This window comes from Bombina bombina, chromosome 2, assembly GCF_027579735.1.
Source record: "Bombina bombina isolate aBomBom1 chromosome 2, aBomBom1.pri, whole genome shotgun sequence".
Lineage (NCBI taxonomy): Eukaryota > Metazoa > Chordata > Amphibia > Anura > Bombinatoridae > Bombina > Bombina bombina.
In genome coordinates this window covers 1,410,362,490-1,410,377,367 of record NC_069500.1, presented here as the reverse complement: position 1 = coordinate 1,410,377,367, position 14,878 = coordinate 1,410,362,490, and the positions used below count along the sequence as shown (strand labels likewise).

The following is a 14,878-nucleotide window of genomic DNA, read 5'->3' as shown; positions in this document are numbered from 1 at the left end:
TCTAGCTCCGCTACTTTGTCTAGAAGTTGTGTCTGTTTTAATCTGTGTTGTTTGACTAAGCGGGCCTTGTGTTTAAGAAATTCTCCGCGAATGACACACTTATGGGCCTCCCAGAAGCAAGAGATAGAAGTGTGTGAGGGTGTGTTATGTAATAAGTAGTCATTTAAAGATTTTTGAATACTGTCCTTCACGTCTTGTCTATCTAGTAGGTGGTCATCAAGTCTCCATATATAAGTTGAAGGGGGCAAGTCGGGCCAGAGAATGCTGCAAGTTAGGGGGGCGTGGTCAGACCAGGTTATGGAACCAATCTCGCTGTGACCTGCCATGTCTAGAGCTGTGGAGTCAAAAAGGAAGTAATCAATACGTGAGTATTTGTTATGGGGAGGGGAGTAATATGTGTAGTCGCGGCCATTGGGATGATGGGATCTCCAAACATCATGAAGTCCAAGATTCACAATGTTCGTTTTTATAGATTTGAGTATTTTTTTGGAAACACTTGATACACCCCTGGAAGTGTCCACTCGGGTGTCAAGAGGTACATTAAGGTCTCCGGAGAGAAACACCGGACCGCACGCCTGGTCCAGAATCAGCTTAGAGACCCTGGACATGAAACTATGTTGGTCGATGTTTGGGCATTCCGTTAATTAGTAGAAATCTGCCGTCAGGGTCTTTAACTGTATGTGTAATTTTTAGAGGGACGGAGTGGTGGATCAGTATACCAACACCACACCTTTTAGTCAAGCCCGAGGCAAAAATCGCTGTCGGGTATTGTTTATTAAACCATCGGGGCTCGTGGCCTCTGCGGAAGTGGGTTTCCTGTATAAAAAGGACATGACTATGTAGCTTATCTAATTCTCGGAAGGCTATAGATCTCTTACCTGGGTCATTAAGGCCTTTGGCATTTATGGTGGTGAAATTCAAGCCATGGGAGCCAAATTTGCTTGCTTTATGGGCCATCCTGCAGGGGGAAGGGGGGAGAGAGAGGGGAGAAAAAAAAAAAAAAAGGGGGGGGGGAGGAAAGAGGGAAAGAGAAGAGAGAGATCTAGAGGGTTAGAGAGTAGGAAGAGGCAGTAGGGGAAGGGTCAAGAGGAGGAAGAATTAAAGAGAGGGGGAGAGATGAAAGAAAATTGTCCCTGGAAAATACCAGGGAAAGAAGAAAAGGCAAAGAATAGTCTCACAGAAGTGAGTAAGGAATAAGATAAACAAGGGGAAATAATCCCCAAAACAGCATACATTAGATAATATCAATAAGCATCCGAGCAGCGAAGTCGCCGTCGGATGACAAGGTATTGCGGCACAAGAGGGGGGGGGGGGGAGGGAAAAATGGGGAGTAGAGGTTAAAGAGGAGGAGGAGGAGGGGGGGAGGAGGGGAAAGGATAAGGAGAAGAGGGGGAGGGGGAGAGAAAGAGGGGGAGGGGGAGAAAAGAAGGGGGGAGAGGGTGAGAAAGGGAAGGGGAGGGGAGGGGGGGAAGGAGGAGGAGGAGGGGAGGAAGAGGGGGGAGAGGGGGAGGGGGGAAGTGGGAGAGTATGGGAGGGGGAGGGGGGAAAGTGGGAGAGTATGGGGGGGAGAGGGGGAGGGGGGGAAGTGGCAGAGTATGGGGGGGAGGGGGGGGAAAGTGGGAGAGTATGGGGGGGGAGAGGGGGAGGGGGGGAAAGTGGGAGAGTATGGAGGGGGAGGGGGGAAAGTGGGAGAGTATGGGGGGGAGAGGGGGAGGGGGGGGAAAGTGGGAGAGTATGGGGGGGAGCACAAAAGAGGTAGTTATACACTTTATAAAACAATTATGATAACGGCAAATGGAAACATTAAATTCAAACAAAATATGTAACGTAATACATCCATAAAAACATATAGAGGCACTTATAGAGGTGCTAAACGTATCCTTGGGGAGTGTACAGTAGGCATTAAGATAACCTGTAAATAGGGGATGGAGGCCTAAGTGTGGGCCGCATCTTAAAACTAGGTTACTAAAACAAGTATTGGATTAAGAATAGGGTATTAGATGTCCCATGGAATGTTGATCACAAAGAGGGAGTGATAGAATCTATAGGGGCTATGGGTAACCTAAAAGTTTCACTGGGAAAGTGCGGGTAGTCCAAGTCTGTGATCAAATTCGCTGCCGGTTCACTCAGGCCCCAAGAAGAGCCATTATACAAAGGGCAGTATCTAAGGATTTTCAAAAAGGATACAAGGTTCCAAGTGCTAGGATGTAGGTTCTGTTCTCCAACAGAAAAAGGGAGAAGGAGAAATGTCCGTCAGGAGAGCGACACCGCCTCAGGTAGATGAGTGTGCGGCACCGGTACTTGGGAGGTGCTGTGGAGCGCCATCTTCAATGGAGAGGCTTGCAAAGAAATCCTAAGGGTCAGAGCCTGGGCGAAAAGTCGCTGATTTATTGCGCCAAGTGGCCGTCAGGGATACAGGGAAACCCCATCTGTAGGGAATGTTGTGTGCTTTCAGCCTTTCTGTGATATGTGAGAGGTCTCTCCTTTTTTGAAGGGTGACCGGGGACAGGTCTGAGAAGATTTGTAGTGCCTCTCCAGCATATTGCACTCATTGTTTGGTACTAGCCCATTTGAGAATTTCCTCCTTGTCCTTAAAATTCAAAAAACGGACAATGATGTCCCTGGGGGGCGATTTAGGGGGTGGCTTGGCTCGCAGTGCACGGTGTGCACGCTCCAGAGGGACATCAGGAGCTGCAACAGAGTGGATGTTCCAGGGGGGGTAGACAAAATGAGAAGTGATATACAACAATTGGAGGATTGGACAAACGACTGGGATCTAAAGTTTAACACAGCAAAGTGTAAAATAATGCATTTAGGGAAGAAAAATCCAAATGTTAATTACAGACTCAATGACACTTTACTGACTGTTACAGATGAGGAACAAGACTTGGGAATTATTATTTCAGATGATTTAAAACTTAGTAAACAATGTAGTAATGCAGCGAGTAAGGCTAGCAGAATGCTTGGATGTATTGGTAGAGGTATTTGCAGCAGAAATAGTAAGGTTCTTATGCCACTTTATAGATCATTAGTTAGGCCTCATCTTGAGTATTGTGTGCAGTTCTGGAGGCCATATCTTCAGAAGGATATTAACAAACTTGAATCTGTGCAAAGGAGGGCTACCAAAATGGTGCATGGTCTAAAAAATAAAACCAGGATAGGCTCAATGACCTAAATATGTATAGCTTAGAGGAGAGAAGGGAAAGAGGTGATATGATAGCAACTTTCAAGTACATTAAAGGGTTTAGTAAAACTGAGGCTGTGGGTATTTTAGATAAAATGGAAAATTCAAGAACAAGGGGTCATGAGCTCAAGCTAAAGGGTAGTAGATTCAGGAGTAATTTGAGGAAGCACTTCTTTACAGAAAGAGTGATTGATTTATGGAATAAACTTCCGCAAGAGGTAGTAGCAACAAACACTGTGGGGGACTTTAAAAATGCATGGGACAAGCATAAGGCTATCCTACGATCTAGATAAGTTTATACTGTTAGGTAAGGTCGGGCAGACTTGCTGGGCCTATGGCTCTTATCTGCTGTCAATATCTATGTCAATGTCAATATCTATGAAGGGGAGTCTTTTAATGTGCGAAACAGGCTTTGCAGATAGCCTTCAATTACTGGAGGGTGAATGGTTTCAGAGACCCCCCTGATCCTTAAATTATTGCGACGACCTCTATTGTCGAGGTCTTCGACTTTATCAGATAACGTTAGTATGGCCTCTGACTGCTGTTGTACAGTGTGCTGCAAATGCAGGATAGAAGTGGTTGCCTCGGCATGTTTTGTCTCTGAGTGTGTAACTCTGCTGTCTAAGGATTAATGTCTTTTTTCAGTTCATTAAAGAGGTTTCTCATCTCTCTTACAGCATTTTTGATGTCCTCTTTAGATGAGAGAAGTTGCAGGTCCTCTTTAGTTATAGGTTGCATGGTTGGGAGATCAGGGGCCTGCAGGTTTGATGGTGTGATGCATAAATCTTGTTCAGTACTACTAGATGAGTCAGAGCAATGAGTGTCAATTTGTTTAAGGTAGCTGGTAAGGGTGCGTGCTGGGTTGACTTTGCCTGTTTTAGTCTGACGTTTGCACGGCATTACTATCTGGCCTGATTGATATGTTAAAAATATAGAGACATGTGCAGGCCGTGGTTTTGAAGAAGACCCACGTGGCTATTTAGACCCTTGGATAGTTTGCGGTAGCCCTGAAGGATACAGTGAGGGCTGGGTAAAACTCAATCAGGTGGGCAGGAGGGAGTTTGCCCGGTGGCCTTAGAGTCCGGCTAGAGGAGCTGGAGAGGTGCCAAACATGGGGTTTCTCAGGGTCTCTTGTAAAGATGGCGTCCACCAGCTCTGGGAAGTATTGCAGGCCAGGTATGAGAAAGTGGAGTGCAGGGTTTTATTTGGGGCTGGGCATGAGCCCCTCCACAGGGCGGATCAAGGTCTCAGGATAGTAGGTCCCCGGCAATAGACAGAGGGGCCCAGAGGGGCTTTTGTTTTGTATGTTTTTTTTGTTTTTGTTTTGAACGGGGTGCCAGTCACCGGATTCAGCAGGGGGTCCTTCCAGCAAGAGTCACAGCGGAGAGTGTAAACCGGAGGCTTTGTGTTCCACACACAAACGCCTCCAGTGCTGGTGCAGGGGTTTCGATGAACAAGAGTCAGGGCTTAGCAAGAATCAAGGCACAGATAACATGCGGCACAGGCTTTGGGCCTCCAGTGATGGCGCAGGCTTAGTCACTCGCTCCAAGTAGAAAGCTCCGGAGCGGTCAGAGCCAAACTTCTTGCCCTTCAAATTAGTGACCGGGTGATGAGGGTAGTGCTCCCACACAAGCAGGGGTGATTTAGAGGGGAAAAGTGCCTAAATTAGAACGTATGCTGCTTGGGGATTTAGGAGCCGATTCAAAACCCAGCCATCCGCCTGCGTGGCTAAGCTCCGCCCCCCCTCATTTCAATTTTTACAGCAACATTAGTAGAAGAATTATTGTCCCTTCCTTGGGTCCTAATCCTAAGAATTCTTTGGTAAGATTCTTACATTCTTTGGATGTGGTAAGAGTTTTTTAAATATTATGTTGAAGCTACTCAGATTTCAGACAGACCTCTAGTCTATTTGTTATCTTTTCTGGTCTTAGGAAAGGTCAGAAGGCTTCTGCCATTTCTTTGGCATCTTGGTTAAGGTTTTGTTTCATCATGCTTATTTGGAGTCGGGTTAATCCCCGTCTCAGAGGATTACGGCTCATTCTACTAGGTCAGTTTCTACTTCCTGGACTTTTAAGAATGAAGCTTCTGTTGGTCAGATTTGCAAATCAATGACTTGGTCTTCTTTGCATACTTTTACTAAATTCTACCATTTTGATGTTTTCTCTTCTTCAGAAGCAGTTTTGGTAGAATGGTTCTTCAGGCAGCTGTTTCAGTTTGATTCTTCTTCTTATAATTTCATTTTTTTTCATTATAAAAATTGAAACTTTTGATTTGAGTAGTGGATTAATTTTCAGCGGAATTGGCTGTATTTATTTTATCCCTCCCTCTCTAGTGACTCTTGCGTGGAAATTCCACATCTTGGGTATCTGCTATCCCATACGTCACTAGCTCATGGACTCTTGCTAATTACATGAAAGAAAACATAATTTATGTAAGAACTTACCTGATAAATTCATTTCTTTCATATTAGCAAGAGTCCATGAGGCCCACCCTTTTTTTGTGGTGGTTATGATTTTTTTGTATAAAGCACAATTATTCCAATTCCTTATTTTTGATGCTTTCGCTCCTTCTTATCACCCCACTTCTTGGCTATTCGTTAAACTGAATTGTGGGTGTGGTGAGGGGTGTATTTATAGGCATTTTAAGGTTTGGGAAACTTTGCCCCTCCTATAAGGAATGTATATCCCATACGTCACTAGCTCATGGACTCTTGCTAATATGAAAGAAATGAATTTATCAGGTAAGTTCTTACATAAATTATGTTTTTTTAGTTGCTATCTCTTCGGCTCGAAGAGTTTCTGAATTATCTGCATTGCAATGCGACTCGCCTTATCTTGTTTTCCATGCTGATAAGGTGGTGTTACGTACCAAACCTGGATTCCTTCCTAAGGTTGTTACTAATAAGAATATTAATCAGGAAATTGTTGTTCCTTCTCTGTGTCCTAATCCTTCTTCTAAGAAGGAGCGTCTATTGCACAACTTGGACGTGGTTCATGCTTTAAAGTTTTACTTGCAAGCGACCAAAGATTTCCGTCAAACATCTTTGTTGTCTATTCTGGAAAACGTAGAGGTCAAAAAGCTACGGCTACCTCTCTTGCCTTTTGGCTGAAAAGCATCATCCGTTTGGCATATGAGACTGCTGGACAGCAGTCTCCTGAAAGAATTACAACTCACTCTACTAGAGCGGTGGCTTCCACATGGGCTTTTAAAAATGATGCTTCTGTTGAACAGATTTGTTAGGCTGCGACTTGGTCGTCGCTTCATACCTTTTCCAAATTTTACAAATTTGATACCTTTGCTTCTTTGGAGGCTGTTTTTGGGAGAAAATTTCTTCAAGCAGTTGTGCCTTCTGTTTAACCATCTGTCTTGTCCCTCCCGTTCATCCGTGTCCTGTAGCTTTGGTATTGTATCCCACAAGTAAAGGATGAATCCGTGGACTCGTCTTACCTTTATAGAAGAAAAGTAAATTTATGCTTACCTGATAAATTTATTTCTTCTATGGTAAGACGAGTCCACGGCCCGCCCTGTCATTTTAAGGCGGATTATATTTTATTTAAACTTCAGTCCTCTCTGCACCTTGTAGTTTCTCCTTTTCCTTCCTGTACCTTCGGTCGAATGACTGGGGGGTGGAGCTAAGGGAGGAGCTATATAGACAGCTCTGCTGTGGTGCTCTTTGCCACTTCCTGTTAGCAGGAGGATAATATCTCACAAATAAAGGATGAATCCGTGGACTCGTCTTACCATAGAAGAAATTAATTTATCAGGTAAGCATAAATTTACTTTTATCATGCTTGAGTTTATTTAAAGGGATATAAAACACATTTTTTTTCTTTCATGATTCAGATAGAGCAGCAATTTTAAGCAACTTTCTAATTTACTCCTATTATCAATTTTTTTCTTTGTTCTATTGGTATCTTTATTTGAAAAGGCAGGAATGTATGCTTAGGAGCCAGACCATTTTTGGTTCAGAACCTGTGTAGCGCTTTCTGATTGGTGGCTAAATATAAGCTTACATTCTTGCTTTTTCAAATAAAGATAACGAATAAAAATTGATAATAGTAAATTAGTTGATTAAAATTGCTACTTTATCTGAATCATGAGAAATAAAGGTGGGTTTCATATCCCTTTAATGATATTTAAGAGGGGTGAAATGAGTTTGGTGACTAGTACAATAAACAACTGCACAGAGCACTTATTCATATGGTACTATTACAAGTATCAGATTACATCTAGCTCCTTTCACCCTGTCAGAAACATATATCAATACTGCCAGGTCAGAACTAAATATACAAACCATGTACTGAAACAAATGTACAACAAATTCATGATGCTGCTACACATGATGGATATAAATAAACCTGCTTCTTCCTAAGCTCATAAGGCATTGGAATCACACAGCAAGTTAAAGGACCAGTCAACACATTAGATTTGCATAATCAACAAATGCAAGATAACAAGACAATGCAATAGCACTTAGTCTGAACTTCAAATGAGTAGTAGATTTTTGTTCTGACAATTTTATAAGTTATGTCTTTTTCCACTCCCCCTGTACCATGTGACAGCCATCAGCCAATCACAAATGCATACACGTACCATGTGACATCCATTAGCTATTCAGAAATGCATACACACTTATTCTTGCACATGCTCAGTAAGAGCTGGTGACTCAAAACGTTTAAATATAAAAAGACTGAGCATATTTAGTTAATGGAAGTAAATTGGAAAGTTGTTTAAAATTGCATGCTCTATCTGAATAATGAAAGTTTAATTTTGATTGAGTGTCCCTGTTAAAGACTTATAATAAAACAATTGCCCAGCACTCACAGTAAGTATCAAGGTGCACGCAGCAAGGATCCTGCACCAATCCTTCAAATGATAGTAAATCCAAGAAAGAGCCACAGCACCTGATTATGCATCAAACATGTAGATTTATTGTGAAGACATCACCATGTACAGAAACAACGTTTTGGTCAACAATAGACCTTAATCATAAAGACTTAAAGACTTGGAACTTTTCTGACACCACAATAGATAAAAAGAAGGAATTATATTTTTGATACTAATAATAATACAGGAGGACACTATATTTGGAGCTTATGAAGGAGTCGTCCTAAAAGCAAACAAACTCTAATGATAAATCAGGTAAAGAGGAACAAACAAAAGCATCACATTGAATTGTAGCTTTGCTTTTTCAATAGTGATTTTAATTTTGCTTGTAAAATCCCAGGATAGTGGGGTTACCAGGCAGATGACTTGTCACCTAGTGCTTAATATGATTAGGTAATGTTGATTTTTTGTTAATGAAATTTAAAAAAATGTAGTGTTCATAATATAAAGACTATGCTGTTTTCGCTGACCCCCTCCTGTGCCCTTAGATGCTGGCAGAGAACAGCCCTTAAAAGCGCTGTACACTGATTACTCTTATTTTCCCTCAATAGAACAGGCAAGACTATGTCTTATTGAGTTTAAGCAGGTAACTAACTTTATTCACAACAACACAATTTGAATCAAAAGGGTTGACCAACCGACACTCAGTTCCCCAACTGTCCTCTTCTCACAATCCCTGGCGTCTTGGTGTCCTTCAGTAATAAGACTTTAAAAAAAATGGCAATTGCAGTCAGCAACAAAGGAGCAGTTATCACAAAAACCGTAACATATAATGTGGAACAAGGTTGAACAGAGTCTCGGGTAGGTAAACCCGTGACATTACCCCCCCCCCCCAATCTGGAGAAGAAAATCAGGGGTTGCTCAGACGGGTAAATCGGTGTTTGGCTGGCACATTAGTGGTCCTCTTGTCTGGATAGTCCATCTGCATTGCTGTTATTCCTTCCTGGCCGATGCTGAATAGATGAGTTTAGCCATACCAGCAGGTTATGGTCCTTAATGATGATAAATTCCCTCCCGTACAGTTAAGACTGAAATCTTTTGAGTGCCCACACTAGAACAAGGCACTCTTTTTCAATGGTTGCATATCCCACCTCTCGATCTAGTAGATTTCTGCTTTGATATGCTACGAGGTACTCCTCTCTATTGTTATCCACCTGGCTCAGGACTGCTCTGAGGTCGTACATAGAGGCATTTGTGTGCACCAAAAGTCTTTTGTTAAAATTGGGGGCAGCCAATACCGGGATTTTTCCCAATGCAGCTTTCTGAGTTTCAAACGCCTGGTTACACACCGGGGACCACAGGACTGTCCAAAGAAGGTTTTTTTTTGTTAGGTCTGTCAGGGGTTTGGTTGTCGCACTGCAATTGAGGACAAACTTCTTATAGTAGCCTGCTTTTTAGTCTTGGATATGGGCCTGTTTACAATTGTCTCGATCTTGGCCAATTCTAGTCTCTGTTTTCCACTGCCTAACCGGTTGCCAATATATTGGATTTCAGCCATCCCTATCTGGCACTTGTCTTGGCGGATGGTCATACCTGCCTGCCATATAATTTGTAAAACCATAGCTACGTGTTAGAGGTGTTAATTCCAAGACTGGCTAAAAATAGCTATCTCACCCAGAAAGGGGCACGTGAAATCTTGCAGCCCATCCAACAACATATCCACCAGCCACTGGAATGTTGCTGGTGCATTCTTCATCCCTAACGACATGACTTTAAACTGGTACTGGTAATATCTCTCCTACAGTTCATCATCCAAGGGGGGTCCCCTTTTTGATCGGGATCCAGAGAACCCCCGCACTACAGATGGGGAAAGGAGACTGCAGTTCCTTTCCCCAATTGCTGTCTCTTCTCTGCAGGCCCTGTGATGTCACCAAAGAAGAGAGTCTGCCCTTTCAAATGAGGGGTAGCACGCCTTGTAAGTTGCATATGATTTGCCATAAAAATCAGTTTAACCTGAGGGGAAGTGGAGTTCTAAAGGAACACCTCTCTTCCCCATTTCAGTTAGAAGGGCAGGTGATCACCGTAAAAAGAGTGAATACCTGAAGCAGCATTTATATTGCTGTTTAACCAGAGGGGGCCCCTGTTTTGGCTAGACAAACAAGTGACCCCTTCATTTTAGAATTTTATCCTCCTTTCTTGCCCCCCTAGGATACAGCTGATCACCATTAAAAATGGTGGTCACCTGTCCCACTTGAAACAAAGGGATCTCTAGTGGTGGGAGAGGGGGCTTCTTTACATTTGAAAGAATGAGGTTTCATGTCCTTATAGCTATAAAGGGATCACTATAGCAAGACTGAAACCTGGCAGTAACTGTTAGCCTCATTTTTAACAATCTTCTTTCTGCTAAAAGTAATGGTTCTCTTAGTATCTGTGACACTGCCCTAACTTGGATCCACTCTTATCTTCTCACAGGTCATTTTCTGTGTCATTTGCTTGTGACTCCTCTTCAATGTCTTAGTCAGTTGAAGTACCTAAAGGCTCTGTCCTGGGTCCTCTATTCTTCTCCATTTATACTTATTCACTGTGTAAACTTATCAACAGCTATGGCTTCAAATATCACCTCTACGCTGGTGATACCCAGATCTACCTCCCCATCCCTGCTCTCTCTCCTTCTGTCCTTTCTCACGTCAGTGACTGCTTTTTTGGTATTTTTTCCTATGGACTCTCGCCACCTAAAGATTAACATGTCCAAGATTGAGCTCCTTCTAATCGCTTCCTTTAGCTCTACACAGATTTTGCTATCTCTACATCACCCCAAGTCCGTTACCTTGGAGTTACACTTGACTTCAACCTGTCCTTCATCCCCTACATCCATTTGCTCTCTTAATGCCGATACAACCACCTATGCAATATTTACTAAATTTGCCTGTTTCTGAGCGCTGACACCACAAAGCTGATAATCCACTCCTTTGTAGTTTCTCAACACGACTGCTTCAATAGCCTTACTCGCCTTCTCTTCTGCCTCTGCCCCTTCAATCCATCCTAAATGCTCCTGCCTGGCTAATCCATATTTCCCGCCGCTATATATCTGCTGCACCTCTCTGCGAGAACCTTCACTAATTCTCCGTTCATAGCAGAATCAAATTAAAAATGTGCCATTGTCTGAAAAGACATTGAACTTTTTTGGCCTACATTGTAAAAAATATGTTAAGTGCAAAGACAATAAAGTTCTTAACTCAAGGAACACCATACCAACTTTGAAGCATGGTGGTGGTAGCATCATGCTTTGGGGTGGCTTCTCTTCAGCTGGGTCAGTGGCTTGTCAAGATAGATACTTGACATCCTGATGTATTCAGTCTCCCAAAATTGAATCTAGTAGAGTTTGCGCGGTCCCGCAATTTGCGCAATGCGATGATTATGCTCAAGGGGGGCTTTTTGTTGCAGGAACTACTAACAACCACTCAGTATCGTAACTGCTCACTTAAGGCAAATGGAATACTGTATTTAACAGTCGATCCGCTGATAAGAACAACCGCTATGATTTGCATGTACAAATTGCGGGACCGCGCAAATTCAACTAGATTCAATTTTGGGAGACTGAATACATCAGGATGACGTATGGGTAGGAGGACTCAGACGGACATCTCTAAACGGCCGAGGATGAAATAGTTTATTTACTTACACATCTTAAGGTTCCACTTTGTGATGCTGTTTGATGTATTTAGCTTCAATAACCTTTTACACATATTTAGGAACATTTTTTAGGTTGACTGTCCCTTTAAGTCTGACGTTTTACGATTGTTTTTATTTCTGTATTTACATTTCAAAAACCTGCAATTTCATAAAAGTGTGTAGACTTGTTATATCCACTGTATTTAGTGTTCCTTTAAATACATCCTCTAATCTATTTTCTGTACATCTGAATAAATAATAAAGGCTTTTTACATGCTGCCAAGTGTGTTATTTCCTTTTTAATAATAAACACTGTTGTAAAGCCTTTGTAGGTTTGTTTGTCTATACTATGCATGCAACCCTTGACATTTTTGCTCTGTTCTCTTCTGTACAACAAAGCTCACAAGTTACTTGATGAGTGTTTGTTCTTTTATTTCACAGCTCGTTCAGATAATCATCAACACCACCCACCTGGAGATTTCATGCAAATTCCTGGAAGAGTTTATCACCAACATTACCAACGTGCTGCCAGACACGGTTCACACAACAAAACTGTACGGGTTGACAACATTCAAGGTGAGAGGCCACGCCTGTCCTGCCTGGCATGTAACTCAATAGGTTATAAAATAGCAATTAGACCATTTGAGTGCAATCTTTGGTCATGGCTGTAGACTCATTAACTTAGTGCCGGAAGAAAGTCTCATCTTCTTGGCTGCAATACATGATTCTTAGTGATTTGTAATCCAGTCTGCTTAACGGGACATTGTAATACAAAAGTAATAATTTGTTTGAGCATGTTATTTTGGCATTGGTGTCCATTCCTCATAATGTGTCCAACCTCCACAAAACAGTTAAACACATCGATAAAGTCCCACTCATGAGCCACAGTGTATTGCAGCTTCTGAGCAAAAATTAGCTGTTGAGTCAATTAAGTACAGCATACCCAAGTAGCTGTCGAAACACTGGGTTGTCTTGCACAGTGGCTGCAATGTGTTAGCAAGCACCTTTAAATCCACCCACCTCTAATCATGGGTGCTGCCATTATTGTACCTAGGTTACACTACAGGTATCGGAAGGAGAGCTGCGGAACATGTGTAAACACGTCAGCACTGGAATGTAATGAGACAAATTTCAACATGGCGGCACCCAGGCCTAGATGAAGGCAGGGAATAACCTAAATACTTTAATGTCCCTTTAATACAAAATTGCATGCGCTAATGAATTAGAGAATTTGTTTTTTGCATTGTCCATTTAAACCAGGGGGTTAATGTAGGTAATGAAACACTATTTTATTTTACTGGTTGCATAGTATTTAGGTTATAATACTAAACTGTTATTTTAATCCTACTAGGAGCTTGATCAGGCCACAGATGATGCAAATGTTGGTGCTAACACTGATAGAAAAGTGTACGTTTTACATGAAATATTTTTGTAGACAACTTAAAGAATTGTACCTGTGTGCAGCTAACTTAGTTACCTGTTGTTAGTGATTACATAGATATGACTAATGCCTCTTTATCCTACAGTAATACATTCATATCATTTGTGTGTGTGGCCGTAACTTTGTGTGCCCTTCTTTAGGATGCCCGGCAGGCAGCAGAAGAGGAGATCTACACCAACCTAAACCAGAAGATTGATCAGTTCTTGCAGCTGGCTGATTACGACTGGATGGCATCTGAATCCAGTGAACAGGCCAGTGGCTATCTGGTGGACCTCATTGCTTTCCTTAACAGCACATTTGCCGTTTTCACCCACCTGCCAGTAAGTACCTACGTAGATTCTCCTTCATGGTTCTGTTGCACAGCTGTACTGTATACAGGCTCATTTTGTTTGTAGTGTGTTTAGGGCTTACTGTTCAGTAGTTATCATCTTTAGCCTCCTGCAGGTTAATAGGTGTATATGTTATAATGCGTACGTTGGGTAACAACACGGGTAACGCTGTGCAATAACACAGATAACGCTGTGCAATGTGTGATAATCTTCCCCATTACTCACTAATCTTATTTTGCGCATCACATAATTTACTCTTGTGCTGTGAATCCTAGTAAAAAGCGGTCAAGTGCAGCACAGACCAACATAACAGTTGAACCACTCAGCAGCTTAAAAAGGGAAGTACTTAAAATCTGTTTCTTTTTATTTTGTATATGTAGGCAGGTTTATATTTGTGGATCACTTAAAAGGTATTGTTTTAAGTAAATTGTCATAACTATCTGCCCAGTATACTCCACCTAATCATTGTGATTGTGCAGAATCATATCTAAATAAAGCTAATTTGTGTCTGCATATGCAATGGCACAATCACAACTATTTCACAATTAAAGAGAAATAGTTTAAGATGTTTTCACACTTTTTCACAATGCAATGATTATCCATAACATTATCCATGATATTTAATGGCTGTCCATTGAGCAAGTAGAACGGACATAAACTCCCAACCCTCCATTTACACAGCACTTTTTGTGCAATTTTGTACATAAGAAAGAAGCAGCAATTACAGTAAGGACCTACCCTATAGAAAGCATTCAGTGATAACCCAATGAACACAAACATTGCTGTTGTACAATCAAGTCTGTGAGTAGGAATAATGCCTATAAGGGGTTGTAAAATATGTTATAATCTAAGCGTGATATATGTCGTACTCTAGCAAGTAGTATCTCTGCTATACCATAAGCAGATGCATAGTGAAAAGGTTAGCAATGAATACAGTAGATTAAAGATTAGACTCTCGGATTATATAGTATATACAGTATCCCACAAAAGTGAATACGCCCCTCACATTTCTGTAAATATTTTATTATATCTTTTCATGTGACAACACTGAAGAAATGACACTTTGCTACAATGTAAAGTAGTGAGTGTACAGCCTGTATAACAGTGTAAATTTGCTGTCCCCTCAAAATAACTCAACACACAGCCATTAATGTCTAAACCGTTGGCAACAAAAGTGAGTACACCCCTAAGTGGAAATGTCCAAATTAGGCCCAATTAGCCATTTTCCCTCCCCGGTGTCATGTGACTTGTTAGTGTTACAAGGTCTCAGGTGTGAATGGGGAGCAGGTGTGTAACTTGGGGGGATATCGCTCTCACACTCTCTCATACTGGTCACTGGAAGTTCAACATGGCACCTCATGGCAAAGAACTCTCTGAGGATATGGAAAAAAGAGTTGTTAACCAAATAGGAAACTGTTAATAGAT

The 14,878-nt window shown here is 41.8% G+C and overlaps 1 protein-coding gene across 2 annotated transcripts in view; it reads left to right on the top strand.

Annotated features, from left to right (window-relative positions):
* EXOC6B (exocyst complex component 6B) overlaps positions 1-14,878 on the top strand; it is a 1,420,949-nt gene that overhangs the window by 989,727 nt on the left and 416,344 nt on the right. For both annotated transcript variants that reach the window (XM_053704356.1, XM_053704355.1), the window contains exons 17-18: positions 12,125-12,259; positions 13,265-13,444. In XM_053704356.1, coding sequence (XP_053560331.1) covers positions 12,125-12,259; positions 13,265-13,444 — 315 coding nt within the window. The remainder of the gene's footprint in view (positions 1-12,124; positions 12,260-13,264; positions 13,445-14,878) is intronic.